Source organism: Limulus polyphemus, unplaced genomic scaffold (genome assembly GCF_000517525.1).
Source record: "Limulus polyphemus unplaced genomic scaffold, Limulus_polyphemus-2.1.2 Scaffold116, whole genome shotgun sequence".
In the NCBI taxonomy this organism is placed as follows: Eukaryota; Metazoa; Arthropoda; class Merostomata; order Xiphosura; family Limulidae; genus Limulus; species Limulus polyphemus.
This window is the reverse complement of record NW_013665726.1, coordinates 1,050,611-1,070,854: the sequence shown is the minus strand read 5'-3', so window position 1 is coordinate 1,070,854 and position 20,244 is coordinate 1,050,611. Positions and strand designations below refer to the sequence as shown.

The 20,244-nt window shown below is 32.5% G+C and overlaps 1 protein-coding gene across 1 annotated transcript in view; it reads right to left on the bottom strand.

Moving 5' to 3' along the window:
- Positions 1-12,095: 12,095 nt before the first annotated feature.
- Positions 12,096-20,244, bottom strand: part of LOC106472018 (condensin-2 complex subunit H2-like) — a 33,081-nt gene continuing 24,932 nt past the window's right edge. The window contains exons 9-10 of the mRNA XM_022401426.1: positions 15,405-15,560; positions 12,096-12,502 (exon numbers count right to left, since the gene is read on the bottom strand). Of these exons, the coding sequence (XP_022257134.1) occupies positions 12,350-12,502; positions 15,405-15,560 (309 nt within the window). The 3' untranslated portion in view covers positions 12,096-12,349. The remainder of the gene's footprint in view (positions 12,503-15,404; positions 15,561-20,244) is intronic.

Genomic DNA, 20,244 nt, shown 5'->3' with positions numbered 1-20,244 from the left:
GTTATCATGTTGGAAGGTGTAATGACCAGTACCATAAAATTGCCACAGTGTAGGACTCACAGAATTGTTCAAAACATCAATGTAGGACTCAGCATTCATGGATCCATGCACTGTGACCAGTGGACCTAGTCTATACACGAGTAGCACCCCCAGATCATAATACTGCCACCTCCAAACTTCACTGTTGGGACAACACGCTTGGGTAATAAGTGTTCTCCAGGCATCCTCCATACCCAACACGTCCATCAGACTGGAAAAGTATGTAGCATGACTTTTCGCTCCACAGGACCAATTTCCATTAATCCATAGTCCAGGTTTGGTGTGCCTTGCCCCATGCCAATCCACGGTGTGCATATGTTTTTGTTATCAATGGCTTGTGGGCTGTAGCTCTTTCGTGAAAATTCATGGCATGCAGCTCTCGACTTCTCATGGAAACACTTATAGGATTGCCTGTGGCTGCTCGCATTTCCAAACAGATTCTCTAGGGTCTGATGGCGAGATGAGGTAACCAGCCTTCACAAGGCTCGTCAGCTCCTGTCAGTCAGTATTTTACGTCTACCTGGTCATTTCTTGGGCTCATTGTTACCTGTGGGCTTCCATTTCTTCAGCACATTGCCAACTGTCAACCTGGGAATGTTTACTTTTGAGCAATAGCACGTACAGACATTTCCCCCAAATGACATCCAACTATCCTTCTCCTCTGAAACTCTGTTAGCTCTTTCCATGTACTCATTGTTCAGCATATAAGTTCGAAATTACTTCCAAGCTAACCGCTGATCACCTTTATAGGCTAAACTAATTCTATTATTGTGAAATTTAATTAACTAATTTGCTTGTTGGTTTTTTATGTATCCAGGAAGTGATACCATGTACTCATTGTTCAGCATATAAGTTCGAAATTACTTCCGAGCTAACCGCTGATCACCTTTATAGGCTAAACTATTACTATTATTGTGAAATTTAATTAACTAATTTGCTTGTTGGTTTTTTACGTATCCAGGAAGTCATACCATTTGTACAGCTTAACAAATCACAAACAATTGTCCTTAATACTTACTCTCTCCACACCACCCTCTGATAACTGCATACATAGACTCACAATAAGAGATGCAGACCAGCAATACCGATGTGACAGTAGCAGTAAGTTAGACTGGCATCCACCATAGAAGCTACAATCACGGGATACTTGATCGTAACAGATGTTTAAGTTTCCATGCTACTTACAAGAACAAATTCTTAAAAATGTATTCCTCAAAAACTAACATTCACAATAAAATAGTTAAACCTACCACAGTAACACACAGCACAATGGGGCCCGGCTATAACGTGGTTCGCTACAGCACAAAACACAGTATAATGCGGGTTTTTCTCAGACCCTAAAATTTTCATTTAAATTTATCCTTTCAGAACATACTTCCAGTCTTTTTTCATGATGTGTTGAATATTGTTGAAGTATAAATGATCCACAAATGACAAACTTCTGCCAGATAATACTCATTTCCACCCAATGAACAATTTAATATAATGAAGCTTTATTGTCAAACTTTCTCATTTCAGGTCACATATTATTTGAAAATATGAATTTAAATAAATGTGATATTTAATAGTCAAAAAACTATTCTGTATTAACTGCTGGATTTTCCATTACACTTCCATTGTTATCTTAATAATAAAACACCTAGTTGGATTTAGAAACAGCCAATGAGAAGGCAGTCTCATGACTAATTAAGGGGACTTAGTCAATAAAATTGGCTTGGCACTTTTGAAAGGACATCGTTATAATGCAGTTTCACCTACAACATGGTCTCACGATATGGATCCTGTGGACTGCATTATAGCAGGTCCCCAATGTACACTCAATAAACTTACAAAATGGAAGTAATATCAATGTACTTAAAAACCTTGTACTGGTTGAAAGTTAAGAGATTCTAAAATATACTGTCCTAGAATCTAGAAAATTAAAATACCCAAAGTTTCCTGAAATGATTTACTTTTTAGTTCACATAGTTAAAATGTAGTCACTTTCTCTAGAAACATTGATTTTCCTATACCTTAAGTATTTATATCACTCCTTAGAATTTTAAAAGGATCAAAAGTTTTATGTCTTGTTAGACCACTCTAGATGATCATCCAGAACCTTATAATACTGATCTACTTTATTTTTCAACATTTGTAAAAGAATAAAATCAAAGAGATATGTTGTCTAACTTTCATTCTAAACTAGTGATAATAATTGAGAACCCAAATTTTTTAGGAAATGCCATCTCTTCAAATGTTTAAAGAACTGAACTAAAAAGTTTATGCAGTCTTATACCGACAGTGTGAAACATTAAACCTAACAACATGGTGAAGAGATGACCCCATTACCTAGAAACTCTCTCACAGGAAAAACTTAAGACTACTAAATGATTATAACTCATTCTGATTTGGATATGTACATCATATTTTATACATTTCTTAATTTATGAACTGGTAAATACAGTACAAAGCTAGCTACTGGATCATATGTGATATGATTCACAGACAAATCTGCAAACATTTGGGCAGAAAATGCAAGTGTGTATTCAACATGATTGATCATACAAAGACAGGCGAAGAGTAGAAATTTAAGTTTTGAACACAGAAATTACTTGCATAGTAAATACCACTTGAAAAGCTTGGCTAATCAGAATGTGGGTGGAAAAAACATGGGGATGCACATGGAAATTCTTCTCAAGTGTTGACTGAGAAGTTACAGTGAATGTGGGCAATTTCTCTTTGTTTTTTATTAAAATGTATTTAATTTTGGATTGCTTCCTTTCCCTGTAAATCTGCCCTTTCTTCATGGTACTCTTACAAAATTAGATCTTCTACAATGGTGATGCTTATCTAACTCTTCAGATCTTCAGGATTCATCATCTCTAAGCATTTGTAAAAAGTTATTAAACCAACAGGTTTTAATGTTCTTACCACATGGTCATCCAATCTTTTCGTTATTAGGCTCAAATTATTTCTCATAACTGATAAATGGTACAACTTAAAATAATTGTTTGTTTGACTTAATTCAGTGAGATCATACTTATGCAGCACACAATACAATAAAATTTTATGTTACAGCATTTTGTAAATAATAATATTTCACTATTTGTACGAAGATGGTCATTCAGATATTTTGATCACATTATTTCACTGAATTTATAGAAAAAGATAGCCTGGGTGTACAAATCCAAGTAATAAACAAATTCAGTGGTGGAAGTAGAGAATGATTTGGTCTGGTGCATGAATTTAACTAAAGGAATAAATTCAGTGGTGGAGGTAGAAAACGATGGGCCCTGGTTCTTCAAACAACAACTGAATAAATTCAGGGGTAGAGGCAGAGAATGATTTGGTCTGGTGCATGAATTTAACTAAAGGAATAAATTCAGTGGTGGAGGTAGAAAACGATGGGCCCTGGTTCTTCAAACAACAACTGAATAAATTCAGGGGTAGAGGCAGAGAATGATTTGGTCTGGTGCATGAATTTAACTAAAGGAATAAATTCAGTGGTGGAAGTAGAGAATGATCAGTCCTGCTATACGAATGTAAGTAATAAATTCAGTGGTGGAAATAGAGAACGATTTGATCTGGTGCATGAATTTAACTAAAGGAATAAATTCAGTGGTGGAGGTAGAAAACGATAGGCCCTGGTTCTTCAAACAACAACTGAATAAATTCAGGGGTGGAAGTAGAGAACAATTTGGTCTGGTGCATGAACTTAAAAACTAAAGGAATAAATTCAATGGTGAAGGTAGAAAACGATGGGCCCTGGTTCTTCAAACAACAACTGAATAAATTCAGGGGTAGAGGCAGAGAATGATCAGTCCTGCTATACGAATGTAAGTAATAAATTCAGTGGTGGAGGTAGAAAACGATGAGCCCTGGTTCTTCAAACAACAACTGAATAAATTCAGGGGTAGGGGCAGAGAATGATCAGTCCTGTCATATGAATGTAAGTAATAAATTCAGTGGTGGAAGTAGAGAACGATTTGATCTGGTGTTTGAATCTTACTTGACTTACTCAATTTAGAATCTTGCATATAATTCCTCCTGAAACATGGAGACTTGCCACAATTTTTAACATGTAGAATTCATCACCAGCCAAAACACTGATGTCTACACATTTATCATGTGGTATTTCAATCTTGGGAGTCATGACTGGATTTACATTACTACTACCACCACCACTATTGGGCATAGTATGAATGCCTGTGCTTTTACAGGCTTTCTGCTGGTGTGGCATTTTCTGATTGGTCGGGTGACAACTAATGACTGTGTAAGTTATCAAGTATCAAGACATGACTATACTCTGGTGGGTATATTCCCATAATGTTTGCTTTTTATACCCTTTTCCCTCACTGTTTCCATAATTCTTTCCAATGCTTTTTTTCCTTTCATACATGCATACACACATTTTTAGTCACTTTATACAAAAATGCATCAGTGAAGCACCATTTACACTGTGTACAAAGACACAAGTAAACCATCTATATAGTTTTAAGATAAAAAATGTTAGATGTTACAAGATAAACCAAATACCTGTACAAAATGTTGACAAATGTGTATGATTTGTAACAAATGTATGTACTAAATGAACAAACAGTTTTGGTTTCCTCACCTGCTACTTGATGTTATTTCATTTCAGACAGCAGATTTTCCAGGGTGATTGTGGATTTATTATTAGTCATTGTTGTTCTTTTGATGATTTACTTTGTCCTTGCTGGGTACTGTTTGGTTTTAGCAAACTCTTTGTGGGCTTAGCTCATTCTAGAATAGTTTTGGCCCCTTCACTTGTCTAGTTATTTTTGACACATGGCTGAGGAGTTGTTTAATTTAGCAGCTTGAGCACTGAAATGTTTTTTTTTTTCCAGAAGGATTGTTTATCATAATCTCTAATGGATGGGAAGAGGTGAAGGTGCAGCTATGAAGAGTTCTGGGAAGTGGTGTTGCTGATTTGCTTCGTATACAGATGCACCAATCATGAAGAGGAATTTCTAGCATTGGTTGTCCCAATGGTGATGATTTGGTGGAAGTGGTTATTTCTTTAGCTTTGTAGATGATGGTTTCTCATGTTTTAGCATTGGGAATGTTTCTAATTTTGGTATTTTGTGAGCCCATCAAAGGTGACCATAAATATGGCTAACCAGATCCTCGACTCAAAACACTCTTTGGAGGTGTCGCTGCCTCTCCTATTTTTTTTTGTTGGCTTCATAATAAGGGCTTGCTTTAAGATTTAAAAATTTAAGATTATTTTAATTTAGTTCAGAGGATGGAACAGCTGAGATAGACCAATAGGTCCCATGTTGTCCCAGAACATTATGTTATGTTATAAATTCAGCAAATGTCTGAATGATAAAGGTATTTACCAATAGAAAATCCTTCTCCATCAATCAGGCATTTGACAACTGCTGTTAGATCTGAGTTTGCCCCAAAATCTTGGATACCCCCACCAAGCCCTGGAATATAAGTTGGTATTCCATAGTTATTATATTAAATCAGGTAACACCGGAATTTCTAACCAAGTTTAATGAAAAAACAAGATAACTAGGAGGTTGAATAATTTGGTTCCAGTCCACAGGTTTTGGATAGGACCCAAGCTTGACAAATATATTGCCACACTTCTGCTTGGATGTTGCCCAGTGATGACAACTGCAAAGCAGCATGGCTACTCTTTGCAAGTCTTGTACAACTGTCTGGCTGGCTGCTAAATGCAGAGCTTGGATCAAATACAAAGTATTGAAAAGTGTTAGTGCAGCATCCCTAACATAATGTTATTTCTTAGTGCAAGCCAACTAGTTATATTTTACCAGAGAAAAGCCAAAAAGTTCACAAATATTTTTAGTTCCAAGAACCAAACACTTTTCACTACCACCAATGAAAATGTCTTGTACACCATATTATTCTTTAATGGAGCACAAGCTATTACTCACAGTTTCATTTCATCTAGCTTGTCACCATTTACCAGAATGGAACGTGTATCAGCAGGCCAAAATGATGGCTTCCCTCAGAATGTACACATCCAGCAAAATCTACCAGCTTTCTGGTAGTTCCTGTAATAATCAGAAACTTGACCCAGCTCCTATATACCTTTACTACCACATACCACTTAACCCTGAGCAAGCTGGGCTAACTATTATACATTAGACACAAGTTGGCTACTGCACTCTCTCGATCAATGGCCACTGGTTGGGCATTTCAAATTATGCTGACTGCATGTTCTTCAGCAAGATAGAAGGAGCATGCAGTTCCACTCAACTCCACAACAGATATAGGAGAGATGTAGGCATGCCATGGCTGCTGTAAGTGTAGTTCCATCAAAATAACAGTTCTGGATTAGTTTTCCCCCTTATCCAGAATGCCATCTGTGGGGAAGTGTCTGCTGTTACTTTAGAACAACTTTCATGGGGGTACTCAGAATCCTTGATCCCTCACTGGCATCCAATGTAGCTGTACCAAAACATTACATTGGGAGGTGCTTGTAGTAGGGGAAGCTTTGGCTTGAGCATTTCAAGATGCAGAAGCCTCCTAAATATCATTCTAGCTGAGGTGGAGCCACTGCAAACTTCTTTCTCTCCTGCAGCAACCTTCAAGTCACCACTTCAAATATATTTGCCACTAAAACAGCCTATGTTAGCGTGTATATAGCTCTAATGTCTAAATGATGCAACTATAATCTTTCTTGAAAAAACTCAATAAACGAGGGTATCCTTACAATCTGCAGTTGTCATAGTGAGATACATCATCCTATGTAGGCAGTACTGCTCACCTGCAGTAGCAACTGCATTTTTGAGTTATTGTGAATCCTTTGTTTTTGAACTTAATCCACTATACAGCTTGTTTCTTTATCAGATTGAATGTTAGCACAACATAGCTATGACCATGTATTAGTAAATAAATTTCTAACACTGGATTGTCCAGACTCAGTATCAAAAGTTGCACTGCATATCCTTGAGAACATTCATTCTAGAGAGTTACATGTCTGAAACACTTAAGGAAGTAGTCGAAGTTTTCTTTCACCATCAGAAGAGTCAATAACTTCCCTTCATTATCACCAAATTATTGATGCATAAACAGATTATCTCCAGTAATGCCTTGACCATCACACAGTTAACATTCCCACAATATCACAGGAATTGGCTGGTGATAGTATCCAGGGGATTCAACATTTCTACAAATGTTTGGTTCCTTTTTTTCAGTCAACAAAGTGATGTGTATATACATATCATACACTTATGGTCCTGCTTTTCTTGACATTGGTCCTCCAAACAACCCCTAGTAGTTATATTTCTTTCAAAATGACTTTAAGCATTGCATCCAACAGGCAAACTATTTCTTTCTTTGTTGAATTTTGTATAGATCTTTTCAAGGAATATCCATACTAGAGAGAAGGCAGCTAGTCAACACCAACAACTCTTGGGCTACTGTAACCAAATAGTGGGATTTATAGTCACATTATAATGCCCACACAGCTGAAAATGCAGGCATGTTTGATGATGGGTTTTAAACATATGACCTGCAAATTTCAAGTTGAGTGCCCTAATTAACATGCTGTGTAAGGCCGCATGTAAACTGTTTCACAATTAAACCAAGGCAGAAGTCCATGTATGTCTTTCCTTTTGAGGATGTTAACTTTAGTCAGTGTAGAAGTTAATAATACAGAAAAAATATTAATGCAGTACAGAACCAGCTTTTGTACTACCCACGAGTAACTACATTATCTATCAAACCAAGAATACCTTTACAAAGTAAATAGTTTTTATCTTAAGCATTTATCAAACATTAAAATAATTAACATATTTTATGGTAATTCTTCTCCTAATTGCATGTCAGAATTTTACATACTTTCATATGAAAAAATGTACATAAGAAATTCTGAAAAGTATTTTTAAAAATTAGATAAATATTTTCATAGTAGAACAAAATATGTTCTTTATAATATGTGTCAAAAATAATTCAACATACAAATGAATGCTAACAATTTTTTACATTTAACAACACAAAAAAATTCATTATTATAAAATATTATTGATACAATACTGTCAAAAACCTCACAAAGTAAAAAAATTATGTCTACATATTGGAAGTAAAAATAAAAAATAGACACCCAGATTACTGATCTGATTATAAACTGGTTGAAATACAAAGTGTACAGTTCTAAGATTTGCAATTTCAGTAGAATATCTATACTCAGTATAAGAATACAGTAGAGGTGGCAGACACATAATCCAGATCAAGGATAAATAGCAATTAAAATTTAAAAACTTAATTAGTAAATCTTCAAAATAGCAAGTATGGTAATCCACAACTTTGTTCAAATTCAAAAAAATATCTAAGTTTGTTTCTTTAATTATTTCATTTATTAGTTCATGAGTGTGGGGTAAAACAAAACTTTCTACAGAAGGGTCCAGGATTACCTATCTTTCGTACAAATTGAAATATACCAATTAAAAGTGTTAATGATATCTTGATATGCATGACATATTCAAAGATATGAGCAGTGTCCTAAAACCAAACAGAAAGAGAAGAACCATGAGCTGCTTAGGTTACTGACATCACAAGCTAGTGTAAAAAAGTAAAGATAATATTTGAGAAGCAAAAAATGGTATGTCCACAATTCAATATAACTCGAATAATAACAGAGTAATATGAAATGGATATAACTTATGCTGAAAGTTGATATGTGGATGTCATACACAAGATTACAAGAAAGTTACTGAAGGATATGATGTAAATGGAGATTATCATGGAGAATATAGAACTGCAGAAATAATCTTGTGTGAGTAAAATACACTATACGACAAGGAAATTAACGAGTTGTTTGATGAACTTCGCACAAAGCTACTACTGCAGGTCTATCTGCACTAGCCATCCCTAATCCTAAAATGATAGACTAAAGCGAAATCAATTAGTCAATACCACCCACCACCAGCACCTCGGTCACTCTTTACCAATGAATAATGGAATTAACAATCCTATTATAATGCCACCATGGCTGAAAGTGAGAGCATCTATATATAAATTTCAAAATATTTTTGTTTGTTTGTCTGTAGCGTTCACACTCTCACGTGAAGGTGCACAAAACAACAATTTTTCATTGATATACGCTTCTATCATCTGCTAGCTGAAACCAGTAATTTTATTGTTAACATATACATTACACTAATAAATTCTATGCAGACTTGACATTTCTTGGTAAGTTTAAGCGATTGTTGTGTGGAGGTCCTACATAACTTGTAAACTTGTTAGGCCATATAATCCTAAAATTTGGTTAAGAATGTAATGCCAAAAGTAAAAATTGTAATGATAACTCATAATAATTATTTGTTTATATTGTTAATAACATCAGAGACAATTTAACTTGTGAACCATACAACACTAATGAGATGTGTCACATTTTAACAGATGATTCACAAAGTGATGTATGCCAGATGATACTAAAATGAATGACATATTACAGATAATATGTTACAGAAGATGAGTTGACTGATATTTTATATATAATAACATGTAACAGAAGATGAGCGAGTGACATGTGCTACATGATAATGGGGTGAGTGATATGTTAAAGATGCTATAAAACTGTACAGATAAGGGTAGGGAAGCAAAATATCTAAAATAGTTTTGTGAAAAGTCTAGTCAATACTTCAATATTTTAAATATCAGAGATACAAATATTAACGTACCTTTGAACCATACTGCATAATCATGAGGTTGTTAAACACTTTACATTTTAATATAAATGAAGTTTGATACTGAATAAATTGAAACAATGAAATTTATTAATCATGTGACCTAATTATAATTCATAATAAAAATATTTCAAGTATTATCTTCCTAATGACATTAGTTCCAACATAAGGAAAATTATCTATTAGAACACACAGATAATTTGTCCCCCTTTTAATGTATGCAAATAATAAACAAACGTATTTAGCCACTTACTTAGAAAGCACCTTAAAAAAAGTTTAAAAGCAATTGCTAATTTTATAACTCCTGTAAGTTGAGAATATTTCACATAAAATTGAGAATATTGTCCTTCTTGACATCAGAATGGGTCTGACACATGAATTTAAAACAATGTAAGCACTTTATTTTATCAGAAGTATGAAATCAATTGAACATGGATCTCTGTTTATATACATAGGTCCATTAGCTTATAATATCAATGGTATTAGTATTATCTATTAACTTATTTTTTGATACAATCTATAAAAATGTTCTTCACAAACAGAAAACTGATCTCCTTATAGACTCCTCCACTGTACAATATATATTTGTCAAAAATGCTGGTGGTTTAAGAAAAGTTACAATATCAAACCAACTATGAACTCCAAGATTTCTAATCAAGATATTTTAATACAACATTATCAAAAGAAGAAACATAATTTTTATTTTACAAACAATGGAGAGAATATACGTACAATTTAAGTGTATCAGTGTAACAAAATCCACTTAAAAACTGGAAAATTTGTTTTCTTTTAAAAATAAACTTCATATGGTGAGATAATATGGTGTTCCAGATAACCATGTTTCTACAGTATCCAAAAAAAAAACAACAACAAATAAGAATGAAGACTTATTTTTCACAGCACTGTATTGATCCCTCACGAGTACAAACTAAACTACTGGACATTTGATATTAAACATTTGTGCGTGCCATGGTTCCAAAAGAAATCAAGTTAACTGTGCATGCTGCATGCCTATAATAAAACATAAGAAAAAAAAGATGACAAAAATAATACAGTAACAAAATCTTTAACATAACCTCCATGGCAACATTGTAGTATGTTACAATGAAACTGTTGAAACCTACAAGTTAAATATACAGACACCTTACATCTCATAATGTTACATCAAAATAATATTAAAAAATACCAGTAATTATATACACACACACAACAAAACTTAAGAGCAAGGTAGTTTTGTCAAATGATGTTTTTATTTACAAATCCATACAAAAAGTTTGTATTAAGTTTAATTTTTTTAAAACAGTACTAAATTCTCTTTAGCCTCAGTTTTAAGATTATACAAATTCTTAAAAGTTACACTTCATAGCTATTGCAAAAATATGTCCTTGTTTTTCATACTTTATGTAATTACCAGTGATGATATAAACTTATATAAACATGTCTATTATGTAATTACCAGTGATGATGTAAACTTACATAAACATGTCTATTATGTAATTACCAGTGGTGCTATAAACTTATTAAAATGTCTATTACGTAATTACCAGTGATGCTATAAAGTTATGAAACCGTCTATTACGTAATTACCAGTGATGATATAAACTTATATAAACATGTCTATTATGTAATTACCAGTGATGATATAAACTTATATAAACATGTCTATTATGTAATTACCAGTGATGATATAAACTTATATAAACGTGTCTATTACGTAATTACCAGTGATGATATAAACTTATATAAACATGTCTATTACGTAATTACCAGTGATGATATAAATTTATATAAACATGTCTATTACGTAATTACCAGTGATGCTATAAATCTATATAAACATGTCTATTATGTAATTACCAGTGATGATATAAACTTATATAAACAAGTCTATTATGTAATTACCAGTGATGATATAAATTTATATAAACATACAAACTTTCTAAACAAAGTATATACCCATACTAAGTTTAAATGTGAGACAAATTTCAGTTAAAAAACTATATATAAAGTTCCTCATACAATTTTTAAAAAGACTATTTCATACCTACAGTAACAATTCCATAAAACATTGATAAAGGTCTTGTGGTACAGTTTTTTGTATATGACAGTGCTTTCAATGTCCAAGTGATACTACCAGTATAAAAATAAAATTATTATTCAGTTAAGTTACAAAATGCTAAATATTATATTCTCTTTATGAATGTGCCAATAGGAATGGATATTACTTACAAACCTAACAATTCCATTTTTGAAAACCCCTTTTTTATACTTAATTGAGACTCAAAATCTATCTTTAATTTCCAATTTTACAGATAAATTTTCAGAAAAATTCTGTTATTGCATTCTGTTTTTTGTTGTACTACTATTTTTGAAACAATTTGTTGACAAAAACAACAATTACTACAAATTATTTTTGTGGAAAAAAAATAAAATCCCCCTTCCCACTCCAAATATAAAAACTGTTTAGATTAAACATGGTTTAGATCATACAGTTAATAAGACACAGGTGGAATGATAACAAAATTAGGTATGTACGTTACTGACAGGTCAATATACAGCACTAGTTTAAACTAATTATTATTATCAAAGGAAATGGCCGAAATTACATACACTTTAATATCCAACAGTTCATACAGTGGTCAAAACTACCTACTACAACCCTGAGAATTAACAGATGGAGCCCTGAAATCCCTGAGTTCTTCATAATGTTGCTTCCTTGACAAAAGTGTTAAAGCCATAGTATCTATTCCCTTTTCTAGAACTCCAGCTGTAGATATTTCCACATTATAGTTATTGGCCTAAAACACCAAGAAAGAATTTACTTCCAATTAGTAAAGTGTATAATATTTGCTTTAGATTACTTACAAATAACTAGATTCCACAATTATTTTTAATTATTTACTCTCAACAGCATACTTTTTTAAGAGTTACTAATGAAAAGCAAAACATCACATAATTGTAATATTAAACAACCATTTAAAAGTATAAAACAAGTCTATTACTTGAAAACTGATCACTGAACTCTTGAATATACATGACTGTTCAGTTTAGGAGTTGATATTTAGTTTTCATAACAAGTGTTAAAAGTTAATTATTTTAAAAGCGATAGTTATGACAAATTTCATTACATAACTCCGTATGGGTCGTACATTGTGTATGTAGTTAAACTATTGTACTAGGGTTTGTAATACTGTTGATGTCATCTTACTTGAAACATCTAGGTTTTTCTTGTTATGTGTAACACTGTTGTTACTAGAAGGCTAAATATTTCTAGATTTTTCTGTTATGTGTTATACATATGTGCAGATACAGAAAGCAAGTTAAGTTAATTAGTAAAAGTGAAAAAAAGTGATGTTAGACTGCATAATTGTCAGATTAGCTGTAACGGGAGATTTCTGAAGTGAAAGTATCATAGATTGTATTGTAATAACAGTGTTAGAGAAGAATAATTTGTTTTGTCATTTTGGTTCTAAAGTAATTGAACCAGCCTATGTGGTCTTTTGAGATAAAAGAAAATTATCTAAAGCTCTTGATACAACTGTGGTAACCAACGAGGTAACGCAAGTGAATTTATCACTGATTTTATTGTGAAAACAGAAGAGAGAGGAAACAATGTTTTGTCAAAGGGTGTTCTAAAGTAATTGAACTTGTTTGTGTGGACTTTGATGAAAGAGACAGTTATTTGAAGCTCTGGAAAGAAGTGTGATAACCAACAAAAGTTAAGTCAGAAAAAGTGGAAGTTAGATTGTGTGATTGTTAGCTTAGCTGTAATGAGTGATATTTTAAAGTAAGTTTCACAGTTTAACAGAGATAAGGAAAATAATTTGTCTTGTCAAAGGGTGTTTTAAAGTAACTGAACTTATTTGTATGGACTTTGATGAAGCCATGTGTATGAAGGAGACTGATGAGGCATCTGCAGTCACCACAAAAGCTCAAAAAAAGACAAATCCAGATATTAAGCCCCTTCAAGTCTCGAAAATGACATCCTGAACGTAGGTCTATGAGAATTGAAGAAACTACAGAAGAAAGACCCTTCACAGCATAAACTTTAGGACGGTGCCCAGAAGAAAGTCAAGCACAAGACAGATTAGAGGACTAGAAAGGAGTACTGCATCATATCTATCAAAGCAATTCTACTGGGGAAGCTAAATACATTAAAGGCAGTCAGAATCACTTCTATGACAAAAGGGCCAAGGATCGACATTTCAAAGTTGGATAGAAGGTCTTGGTTCTGCTAGCTACAGACACTTACAAACTCCCCCTGCAGTGGAAAGGACCTTTTAAGGTGCAGGAAGTGGTCAACAGAATGGACTATAAAGTGAAAGGGGATGGGAAGACCAAGATTTACCACACCAATCTGTTGGAGATACTTCGAGAGCAAAGAACGCCTAACAGGTGTAGTTATAGAGAAACAGACGGACATGGCAGGTGCAGCTGTCATAGGTACAGAACCAGAAGACAGTGACTTTGTTATAAAACATGAAGAACTGCTAGACCCAAGCAAAAGAAAGTGCCAGTACACAAATGAACCAGGCAAAATAGACTTCATGCAACACAAGATCAAGATGAAGACAAGGATCCTGTCCAAGTGAAGTCCTACCAGATGCCCTATGCAATGAGAGGCCAACAAGAGAACTGCAAATGTTAGTGCCAACCAAATGAGGAGACTTTGTGTATGAACTGGATAACAGTCTTTGAATATAGTATAAAAAAATATTGTAAATATTTTTCTTGATGAGGGACTTATTGTTGGATATACAAGACTGTTCATTTTAAGAGTTATTATTTAGTTTATTTAGTAATTTAATATTTAATGACAAGTTTCATATCAAGAGCATTAAAAGTTAATTATTTAAAATAATAGTTATGACAATTTTCGTTACGTAACTCTGTACAAGTCGTACATTGTGTATGTAGTTTAATTGTTGTACTAAACTTTTGTAATACTGTTGACATCATCTTAATCGAAACTTCTAGGTTTTTCTCGTTGTATGTAATATTGTTGTTATTAGAGGACTAGATATTTCTAGGTTTTTCTGTCGGATGTTATAAATATGTGCAGATACAGAGAGAAAGTTAAGCGTGATTGTCAGTTTAGTCGTAACAGGAGATTTCTAAAGTAAAAGTATCACAGCTTGTATTATAATAACAGAGAAAAAGAAGAATAATTTGTTTTGTCAATTGGATTCTACAGTAAATTGAACCAGCCTGTGTGGACTTTAGACATAAAAGAGAATTATCTAAAGTTTTGAATACAATTGTGGCAACCCACTGGTTATGTTAGTGAATTTATCACCGATTGTATTGTGATAACAGAGGAGAGAAGAAATAATTTGTCTTGTCAAAGGGTGTTCTAAAGTAATTGAACCTGCTTGTGTGGACTTTGACAAAAAATAATTATTTAAAGCTCTGGATACAACTGTGATAACCAATAGAGTAACAAAGTTTTGTTCATATGTTTGATTAATTTTGAATATATTATTTTAAAACAAGTGGATTGCATGCTGTCCATTTATTGTTGAAATTTATCGTCAGCAAGTCACAGACACCTACTGTAAAGAATCCGGCCCTATAAAAACCTGATATGAGCAAACTAAAATACTTTATTGATGACTGAAAGCTCGTGATTTGATTACTAGATATGTGTTTTTGGATGGTGAATAATTAATATATAATTTTTTCTCAAGGTTGGATACATACCAACTGTAATGTTGCTAAGAAGTACCGACATATTTCCCACCGTTCTTTCCCTTGACAAAAATCAGAGAAAAGAATAGTGCTTCTCTTTTCTTCAGCTGGAAAGGTTTCCATTACATGAGCTCCACATACATGGATATCGTATGACCCTCTCTTTTCCTGTTAAAAAAAAACATTATCTTTCTCAAATAACTGGTCCAACTTAGTAAACATACCACTCTTACACATGTACCATAAAACAAAATACCCTTATAAAAACATACTAGTAAAGAAATAAAATTGCTGTACTAAAATATAAAATAAATCCATTACATTCTGTACCAAATAAACAAATTTCAAATGTAATTTTTATGATAAATAAGCATTTAACCCTAAAATCATGATATGACTTCTCAGACATTGCCATGTTTTGGTAGCAACCTTGAAAAAAAAAAATTGCTAATCCATTTTTTCATATTAAACTTTGCTCAGATTCAGGGTTCAATCTCTTGCTTTGAAAAATGCTATGAAACTACCTAAATTTTGTTTAGGGTCTAATGAAAATTATTCCCAACACAAGGCTACTTTTGCTCAGAGCCATTCCATTAGGACTTTCACTAGCACTGTAAAAATTGTTTTAAACATATTCATGCCACCTATGACACACTGCACATTTTTCTTAGTATTCCTTCAGCTACTCATACTTCTTGATTGAATTGAACATTGTTGTATGACCTCTTTTTATGATCACTAAGTTCAACAGGGATTCCAACATGCTGGCATCTACAAAGATCTGAAGACAGATACTTATGTGTAAACCACTTTGAAAAAGGTAACAGACTTTTACTAAAATCTTGAAAGAAACACAGTAAAGATCTAATTTTCAAATGAAAATCTTGTTAAAGAGGTAAGTTGATGATCATAAAAGCTTTACTGCCTGAAAGCTCTAATATATATACACACACATACAAACTACATATTTCACAATAGCTTATATCAATTAGGGATGTGCCAATTAATCAAACTGGCTGATAACCTAAATACCTCATCAATTATTACTGAACAAAATGAAAATTTTTTTAATCCTTTGATGACTAAAATTTAAAAAAGAATTACCTATTTTTATAATACCTTAGTTTCTGCATGGTTATAGATACTTTTCAGTCTCCAACAAATCACAAAAACTTTACCCCACTTTTTAAAATTTGTGAACTTCCCAAGGTCTCCTAACCAATCATTATCCATCTAAAATATTCTAGGATTTCTTACATCTTTCTGACAATCAATTTACCTCCCTACTAATACTTAGTGTGTGACAATTAGCAATAAGGAGACAATGCAACTCAGTATATATACTCAGTATCTATAATTATCTGCAGCACCTTATGTGCCAGAAATTAAAACTGGTTATGAACAGTAATTATAGATCTGCAAAAGTTGAATGGAAAGCATTTTATTCTGGTGACAGTGCCAAAGGAAACTAAACATTTTTTTTGCAGTTATTACTTCATGTGAATTCACCAACTTGTTAGGCCTAGGGTTGACAAGTCTCTGGTCTCATTGTAAGTAATCTTAATTCAATAAAAGTATTATAGAGTTTGCACACCTCAAGAATAATAAAATCCTACAAGTCTATAACTTAAAATTGCTTTTCTCATGACCATCAAAAACATAGCTGCCGAAATTTTTCTAAACCTGGGGACTCAGTGGGGTTTAACCCCAAAATTTCTTCACAAGTGGAGGATGAAAAAATTGCCTACACGCCAATGTAGATAATTTTAAACAGTGTTTTATTACTGGAAATCTAATTTATCTGCATCTAGGTAATCTAGAAAATTGTAAATTTTTGTTTTTTCTGAGTAACTCAGATGTTTGTATAAAAACTTCTCTTGATTGGCTTACGATTAGTCTGATCATTAACCCTTAATGTGCAAACTTAATATTATTTACCGCCAAAGACAATGTACAACTATTGATATTTCTTTAAAAAAATGTTTCCAGGTTTATTATTTGATTCATTTGATTATTTCGATTTGAATAATATTTCTTTAAACAGACACAGCTTTAATTTCAAATAAGAAAATGATCTTTTAAACATAGCTTATATTTCACTAAACATTCAGATAATTACATATGTCCACGTGTATTTATAGAAGACTCAAGAATAATATTTGTTTCTTGCTCTCTAAATATATTTTGTACAATTTAAACAGATTTTACAGAGAATGAAGGGTAAATCATAATTATTGACAAATGTTTTGGATCATCTGCATTTATATTTTTATACCACATAATCATATAAAGTAATCAACAAAAAGCTGGCAGAATAATACCATCTGTATGCATTCAATTCATAATATTTGCATAATATAGCTTTGACAGTTTAATGGTTATTTATTTGAGCTGAAAGTAAATATCAATCAGTGTTTGCAGTTGCTGTTGAATCAGTTTCTGCGAGATATCCTAATACTGACTTGCATAAGCTAACAGTGATCAAGAAATGTATAAGCAAGCAATCTGCAACTGATATTGATGAAATGTACAACATTTGTGAAGATGAGCTGGTGCCGTAAAACAAAAAAAACGTAGTGAAATATAAAATTGTACAAGTGCACAGTGTCATTACCAAGATTCATCAAAGATTTGTACATTATTTTTGTGAAGCAATGCACGAAAATCCTGTGCTTATGGATGGTTTGTCCAACAGTTTTCACCGTGTTCAAAATCTACAGAGTGGCTTCAGCAACTATATGTACTGCGGAAAGATCATTTTCTTCCCTAAGGAAGCTGAAAAGTTCCTTGCGCCTCACCATGTCACAGTCTCACATGAATCATCTTGCTCATCTCTATATCCTGCAGAATTATGTGGATGAAATGGATTTGCCAAAAGTTAGTAACGAAGTTACTAGTCGCAGTATGGCTCATCTAAATACATTTTATTCTTCAATAAAAGTTTAATATGTATAATGCATTTGTTTAATTGATTTCCAGAAGGGCTGGCATGTCTAGTAGATTTTCAGCATAAAATCACAGGTAATAATACAAATTTTAATAGTATACAAGTTTTAAGTTCTTGATTTTATAAGGCAAAAACTAAAAAAAATTCTGAATTTCCCCTAGCGTGAGAAATGTGAATTTTTTTTCTCTAGGCATCCCCTCTTCTGTAATTTATTCACTACCCCTCCAATAAGCACAACATTTAATGCAAGTTACTCACTATCACTCACTCAGACAAAGCATAATTTTTATAGCCTTCAATCTTGTTTGGTTACAGAGACATCAAATAGCAAATCAGACCCTTCTTGCCATACCCACCTCTCACATCATCTCTTTCAAGATTTGTTAATAGTTCTCTCTTAGGTTTAATACTATATTATGTATAGCCACAGAAAACTAATGTTTACATCTATCAAATGACATATCATGTCACATTGTATTTTGAACAGAGAATAATCAATTTCTTTGTTAGTACAAGCATTGTTCCCACAAGATATCGACTAGCGTGGATGAATTTGTAACGGCTCTTGTCACATAGTTTGAAAGCCAGAAAAATTGTGATAGTTATGAGAAATTGTCTGCTTTTTATGTGTTATTATTCTATGTTCTTTGGTGCATTATTTTATCAAATAAAAATTATATAGTGCACTACTACCATTAGTACAAAAAAGTAGGGTTAAGTGTCATCGACAGAAAAAAAAGAGCCAGGTAAGTATTTTATTTCTTGTTTATTACAAGTATTCTTTGTTTATTATTATAAAAGTATCTAAAATGTAAAAATAGGAATCTCTTTAGGTTAGATTAGGTAAAATAAATGATAATAATAATAATATAATAAAACATTTTCACAAAGCATGCATGCAAGTAGCTCGTGAATAATGTAATTTGATAGCGTAACACAAGCCCCACGTTACCCAAGTGACTTACAACTTATTATGGTGTGAATAGTAGTTAGGCATGGTTCAAAGGAAAATAAAATAGTAAAATTTAGTATAAATCATTGTATATTGTTATGAGTATAAAGCTACTTAGGGCATACAAATGCAGTTTCATGTTACAATTTGAAGTCATTTGATAAAGAAAAAAAGGGTAATTTAGATTTATTTCGACTTTTTTTTGTGGTTACAAGATCGGTCAAATTGACCAACCTTGTATAGAATTAAATAACAGATAAACTATAGTTTCATTAAAAAACGAAAAAAAAACGTTTGAAAAGTATTTAGGAGGTTTTTAAAAATTATGCAAATGAAATTTGAGATTTTTAGGATGAAAAATAGTATTTTTAATCTCAACATGAAATTCACTTTGCACTGAGAATAGTAATGAAATAGACCCAATACATTCACAAACAAATCTTTAGCAAAAAATTCTTCATTAAAAAACCTGATTTTTTGTATACAAAAGACTTGTAATGTTTTGCAAAAGTCTTCCAAATTTTGTGAAGATACACATACTGTATTAAAAGTTATAGCATAAATACTTAACGATTGCAAATGTCTATAGGGACTCGGTAATTTATACTGAGCTCATTGCAAAAGGGTTAAGAAAAAGGTACTTATTCATCTCTCATTACTTTGAAGGACTAAGTAAACCATGAATTAGGTAAAAGTGAGGAAGAGAAAAACTAAATTAATTGGTCAATTTTTGTACAGATATCTTCCAAATATAAAAAAAATAAAAAATTTAAGTATAAAAAATTATATGCCAACAGTTGGGCTGAAGACTCCTTTTTTTTTCATGTTTTTGAACCCTATCGCCCTTTAGTGTGCATGACACACGGTTTTAGTGTCTTGCATTCGAAATTTTATTAAACCACTTTTTGTTTATGTTATACCAATTAGAATATCATAAAATCTTAGCTAATAAT